The 6,565-nt window shown below is 53.6% G+C and overlaps 1 protein-coding gene across 3 annotated transcripts in view; it reads left to right on the forward strand.

Moving 5' to 3' along the window:
• ZBP1 (Z-DNA binding protein 1) overlaps window positions 1-3,535 on the forward strand; it is an 11,702-nt gene extending 8,167 nt beyond the window's left edge. For all 3 annotated transcript variants that reach the window (XM_024750389.1, XM_024750391.1, XM_024750390.1), the window contains exons 7-8: window positions 1-196; window positions 1,556-3,535. In XM_024750389.1, coding sequence (XP_024606157.1) covers window positions 1-196; window positions 1,556-1,803 — 444 coding nt within the window. In that variant the 3' untranslated portion in view covers window positions 1,804-3,535. The remainder of the gene's footprint in view (window positions 197-1,555) is intronic.
• The last annotated feature ends 3,030 nt before the right edge of the window (window positions 3,536-6,565 follow it).

Here is a 6,565-nt window from a genome sequence, read left to right on the forward strand (position 1 = left end):
GGCCTGGCAGCTTCCATCAAAATTCAAATCCCCGAACCAGGACCTCACTCCGAAGGGGGCGTGGCCCAGAGAGTCCACATCCGCTCGTGCTTCCTGGAGGACACCACCATAGGCAACAACAACAAGATGATCGTCAGACTAGGGGCGGCTGATCCCAGAGGAGTCGCAAGGGCTGGCGAGCCAGGAGGGAGCACAGGTGAGCCTGGGACGCCCCGTGTGTCCTCTTTCCCTCTCTCATTCATTCATTTATTCAACAGGCACGAGCCTCCCATTTCTGGAGTCTGGGAGACAGGAGAGGGTCGTAGCAGGAGCGGGGGCTCTAGGGTAGAACGTGTGGGGTCCACCTAACCCACCGCTCAGCTTGGAGCCTCTGTTTCCCCGTCTGTAAAATGAGGGTGATTAGTCTAGCCTGTGGCTCCCGAGTTGGAGTGAGGACTGGATACGCTCCCCTCACTGCTGGGACACCTGGACCGGACCAGTGACGTGACCTGTGGTGCCCAGCGCAACCAGTAAAAGCAAGGCTCCTTGTTCAAAACTTAGCAAGAATTTCAAGACAAAGACAGCAGAGCAGTAAACTGAGCACAGGCCCCTCTGAACGGGCCTGTGTGACTGCCCAGGCCACATGCCCGTGAAGCTGGGCCTCCCTGGAAACTTCTGGAACATGATCCCTCCTCGATTCTTAGTCACCCACTTCACTGATTCTTCCCCCCAGATAACGCTGTCGCCACCTTACGCTTCTTCCCCGTTTCGATTATTAGGAAGAAGTTGCTCATTCATTCATGCTCCCCCTCAGGCCCCACTCCCGCCCTCAAACGCTCCCTCCCCCGAGATACAGCTAAGAGCACAAGCAGACAAATACTACCCACTCACAGGGGCCAGAGCCCAGTACAGGGACGAGAGGCAGTCACAAACCAAGCCTTTTGAGGCTTTTAAGACCGACACTATAAAAAACGATAAAACCTGGGGCGCTGGCTGGGCAGCGCCGTGATGGAGAGGAGCTGCCTTAGCCAGGCCGCCAGAGAAGCTTCAGGAGGAGGTGACATCTAAGCCCAGGCCTGTGGGGAAGGAGAAGCCGGCCAAGCACAGATGTGGGAACAGCATCGCCAGTGGAGGGAACAGCGAGTGCCAAGGCCCCACGGTGGGAAGAAGGGTGACATCCAGAATCACACGCACACGAGCCCAGGGAGCGGAAGGGAGTAGATCCGGTGGGCAAGGCCAGGTCTCTCTGTGCCGGGAAGCCCAGAAGAAAGGTCCGGATCTTATCTGAAGTGACCTGGTGAGGCCTGGAGAGTTCAATCAGGGGCAACTTGATGTGGGGCACAATTTAAAAGTCTGGCTGAAGACAATCGGGGGAAAGCAAAGGGGGCTGAGGAAGCGGGAGCAATGGTCCAGGGGAGAAAGGATGGGGCCTCGGAGATGGGGACACAAGGTCATCCACCGGGGAAGCCTGTGTCCGGGGCAGCAGCCTCAGTCCCGGTGAAGCAAATCACCTTGGCTATTCGGTAATTCGAGGGGAGGCGGCTCACGTGTTCCTGGGGCCCCATCTCTTCCCTAGACCCTCCCTCCGGAGCTGCGCGATTCAGAAGCGAGGTCCCTCCCGGCAGCAGTCAGGCTGCCCCCGTCAACGCTGAGACACTCATCTCAGAAGAGCTAGCGACTATGACGCTCAAAACGCAGGGGTCCCAGAAGTGCGGAAGACACCTGCTGAGCGACAGAATCTCAGAGCCAGTGTCCCTGGAGGGTGGAACTCAGAGCAAGAAGCCTGTAGGCGGACTCCCACAGGAAGGGCCTGGGAGCCAGTGAGCTCTCTGCTGACGTCAGTGTCATTTTTGACCTTCTCGCCTCCTGACACGTGGCCAGCCTGCCTCCGCATTTGGGCTGGGCCCGGCGTGGGGCAAGGGCAGGGCTGCTGGTGGCAGGAGCAGCCTGCCAGGGGGTCACCTTCCTGGGCCCGCCGTCCATCAGGGCCACCCATTCTCTGCCCTTCACTCAGGACCTGACTTCCTCAAGGCCCATCTTGGCCACCTGACCACTTTACCACCTGACCTTTCTAGAACCTTCCTACCTCGGCCTTGAGGGCTAGGGATGGGTCATTCTCTAAAGTTGCCAGAAAAGGGATACCACCAGACAGGTAAGAACCTCAGAAGTCGGCTGTATCTCCCCAAGCACTGGCCAGCAAATTCACTGGGCACAGAGGCCCTGTCTTTTCACTCTTGAACCTCCAGTGTACGCTGGACCGGCCCCTCCACTGACCACCTCCTGAGTACCATGCCCTCGGGCTACAGAGAGAGGAAGACCAAGCCCTGCCCTTGGGGAGCAGTTCACAGCCAGCGGGAGAGGCGGCCTGGGACATGGGCAGTGAGTCCTGAGCAGGAACCATCACGGGGAATTAAAGGAGTGCAGAACGCCAATGCAGACACTGTCCAGAGTGCCCAGGAGGCTCCCCGGGGAAGGAGAAAGCGCTAGGGCTCATTCTTCAACATCTGGCAGAGGGAGGAGGTTGGACGGGGAATGGTGTTCTAGGCAGGGGCTTGGCCTGGCCAAAGGCATGATGGTCAGAACAAGAGGACTTAGAGCAGCACAGCAGTTTGGGTGTTGCTAGATAAGCCCAATGCAAAGAAAATGCAAGTGGGAGTTTGGCTGGAGAGGAGTTTGGACTCGGTGCTGAGCTCTGGACAAGCACGGCTCCACCTGCACACATATTCCAGGGGGAACTGGGCGAGTCCATGCAACAAGGAAGTTGGGTTCATCACAGGGAAGGAAGGCTTTTGTCCAATGAGCCGGAACTGCCCAGCCTACAGGGGGCAAAGTCATCTCGGCCACCACCGTGACCTGGGGCCCCCAAATCCCTCCTGCCTGGGATATCCAGTTCGCAGACATGCCACACGGTGTAAGGGGCTTGAAATCAGGTTTGACTCGTTGCTTCGGGCATTGTCTGCTCTCTGGGGTGAGCTGAAAACTAACCGCTTGCCTCAAAGTTTGCCCGAGGTCTGTGGCTAACCGGGCCCGTATCAGTGGGCCGTCAAAATGCATCTCAGGACTCAGCCTCAGCTCCCACCTGCAGCCCAAGCCAGAACACTCCATTTTCCTGCGAGATTTCCCCTCTCTGTATATTTAATTTGTCATAAACTCGCTGACAAAGCATTGCTGGCTGTTAATAGGGGCCGGAGGCGAAGGTCAAAGCTGGTCCCTTCAGGAAGGAAATTAACTAGCTACCATTAAAAGCAAAGAATGATTAAGTCCATCCACCCGCCAATACTTTGCTCTCACTAGCTCATCCACCGCCCCGCTTTCTGCAATGATAGCTGTGCGCACAGAACTTGCCATCCCTGGAGTTGAATGGGGTCGGGGTGGGGATGGGGGAGGAGGAATTTGCTACAAGGGTTGGAAGTGATTTTCCAAAAGCACCATGACCTGCTCACAAATGCAATTCTGTTTTCTTTTTCTTTGTAAAAAAATTTTTATTGGAGTAGAGTTGATTTACAATGTTGTGTTAGTTTCAGGTATACAGCAAAATGAATCCGTTTATATATATACATATATATCTCCACTCTTTTTTAGATTCTTTTCCCATATAGGCCATTAAAGAATATTGAGTAGAATTCCCTGTGCTGTACAGTAGGTCCTTATTAGTTATGTATTTTATATATAGTAGTGTGTATATATCAATCCCAATCTCCCAGTTTATCCATTCCCCCCTCTTACCCCGTGGAAACCACAAGTTTGTTTTCTACACCTGTAACTCTATTTCTGTTTTGTAGATAAGTTAATTTATACCCTTTTTTTAGATTCCACATATAAGCAATATCATATGATATTTGTCTTTCTCTGTCTGACTTACTTCACTCTATGACAATCTCTAGATCCATCCATGTTGCTGTAAATGGCATTATTTCAGGTTCTTTTTAAATGGCTGAGTAATATTCCATTGTATATATGTCCCACATCTTCTTTATCCATTCCTTTGTTGATGGACATTTAAGTTGTTTCCAAGTCCTGGCTATTGTAAATAGTGCTGCAATGAACATTGGGGTGCATGTATCTTTTTGAATTATGGTTTTCTCCAGGTATATACCCAGGAGCGGATTTGCTGATCATATGGTAGCTCTATTTTTAGTTTCTTAAGGAACCTCCATACTGTTCTCCATAGTGGCTGCACCAATTTACATTCCCACCAACAGTGCAAGAGGGTTCCCTTTTCTCCACACCCTGCAATTCTATTTTCTTATCCCAGCTTCTCTACTCCTCTCAGAGTAAGCTTAGACAGGACTCCTCACCTGTGGGGCTTTAGCAGACAGCCAAGATTAGAGGCTTAGAGCAAGAAAAATAGTCTAGGGAGAAATCCAGGAGCATTTGGGCTGCAAATGACAGAAACCTAAAAGGGGAATCTATTTACTCATGCAACTGGGAAATCAAGAGATAACTAGCTTCAGGAATGGCTGGATCCAGGGGCTCAAGCAGTATTTTCAGGCCTTTTCTCTCCATCTCTCTGAGAGACTCTTTGCAGATGGCTGCCAGCCACCCAAGACTTACAGCGTGTCAGCTTAGCAACCCCAGCAGAAAGAGAATTCTTCAAGCCAAACACAACAGGTAGAATGTCCCAGGGAGGATTCTGATTGGTTGAGCATGGATCACATGCTGATCCTTGAACCAATCGGGGAGAATGGAGTGCTCTGATTGGCTAATGTGGAGTCAAATGCGCTCACCTCCGTGGTGGGGGAGGTGAAGGCATCCTGGCTCTCACTGCCTGGCCCACGTCTTTTGACCCACTTGCACATTCTCTTTCCCACCCCAACCTGAGACCCTATGGCCTTTGCCTCCTTCAGCTGAGTCTCCACCAGCTGCTGGAGAAGCGGCCCAGCTGGGAAAAGGCCACAAAACCCAGATATCAGGGGTGTCAGACAGTGGGCGTGAGGGCAGGGCTGCCCCTTACCTGGGCTGCAGAGCCCCCGAAAGGTCTGGCATCTCCTCGGGGAGACAGACCCAGCTCCGCCCACTGGTGGGAGGCATGAGGGTGCAGGGACGCAGAGTCTGGGAAGGAGGCTACGAGATTCTAAAGGGGAATCCGTTTCACTGTCCTATCTGTGTGACCCCCATCCCTCACTGCCCATTTAAAGGCTCTGAGCCTCAGCCATTTCATCTGCAGAATGGGCCGGGGAGGAGATTAAGGGCACACAGCTCAGGTATGCGAGAGTGCTAGACGGTATGGGGGCCTCCGAAGGCTGGACCACACGTGGGAAGAACTCAGTAAAGAATAAGTAGTTCAGTGGTTCCCCACTGGGGCCCACTCTACCCACATCCTCCCATCCTGGGGACAAGTGGCATGTCTGGAGACTTGGTTGTCACGGGGCAGGGGAAGTAGTCTGTTGCTTCTGTAACAAATTGCAGCACATGAGTGGTTTAAAACAACATAAACTTAGCATCTTCCAGTCCTGGAGGTCGGAAGTCCCACACGAGCTCGGCAGGCTAAAATCAAGGCGTGGGCAGAGCCGGTTCCTCCGGAGGTTCAGCGGAGAATTGCTCCCTTGCCTTTTCCAGCTTCCAGAGGCACCTGATTTCCCAGCTCGTGGCCCCTTCCTCTGTCCCCAGATTGAGCAGTATCACATCTTCCAATCTCCCCTCCACCCCCTCCTCTTTCCTCCCTCTTCTAAGAACCCCTGTGATTACTCTCCGCCTACCCCGCCAATCTAGGATAATCTCCCCTCAAATCCGTAATCACAACCACAAAGCCTGGTTCACTATGTAAGGTGACATACTCATAGCTTCTGGGGATTAGGGCTTGGACATCATTGTGGGGTGGGGGTGGGACTGTGTTCCACCTCCCCCTTTGCTAGGCAGCACCGCCCCACAGCAAAGAATTGTCAGGACCCCAATGTCAGCAGTGCCAGGTTGAGAAACCCTGCATCGGTGATGTTATTATTATTAATATCCTGGAGATAAAAGAATGAGTGGGGCTTAGCATTGTAGCCCTAGGTGTAACCTGAGCATAACCTCAGGTAAGTCCCATCACCCCTGAGCCTCAGTTTCCTCCTCTGTGACATGGGCAGAGATAAGGACAGCACCCTCTCCATGGAGTGAAAGGGTATCTCACACAGCGATTCTCAGCCCTCAGAGCGTCTAACAAATGCTGAGTCCCGGTCCAGCCCAGATCGATTGATGACAGTCTCTGGGAGAGGGGCCTGGGAAGCAGTATTTTTTAAAGCTCCTCCATGATCCCAAGGAGCCCCTCGGGGGCTGAGATGTCCCTGCCTGGCTCCAGGTGGACACACCCAGGGCACAAATGGACCACAGCCGTAGTTGGGACCCCAGAAACCCCCCACCCAGCACCACTTTCTGGCTGGTCTCTGTGGCAGGAGAGCGTCTGTGGGGAGAGGAGCCCCAAGCCAGGTCCCAGCCAGGTCCCAGGTCCCAGGTCCCAGACGACCTCAGCCTGAGAGCCTGCAGTGGAGGATTCGGGCCTCAGCCTGTCACGGCTTTGGTCCGAGCGCCACCTGCTGGCTGGATATAGCCCCTCACCAGGCAGGGCTTGTGAACTTCCAGGGTCCCAGTCTGGGGCCAGGCAGGA

This window comes from Neophocaena asiaeorientalis, unplaced genomic scaffold, assembly GCF_003031525.2.
Source record: "Neophocaena asiaeorientalis asiaeorientalis breed wild unplaced genomic scaffold, Neophocaena_asiaeorientalis_V1.1 scaffold606, whole genome shotgun sequence".
In the NCBI taxonomy this organism is placed as follows: domain Eukaryota; kingdom Metazoa; phylum Chordata; class Mammalia; order Artiodactyla; family Phocoenidae; genus Neophocaena; species Neophocaena asiaeorientalis.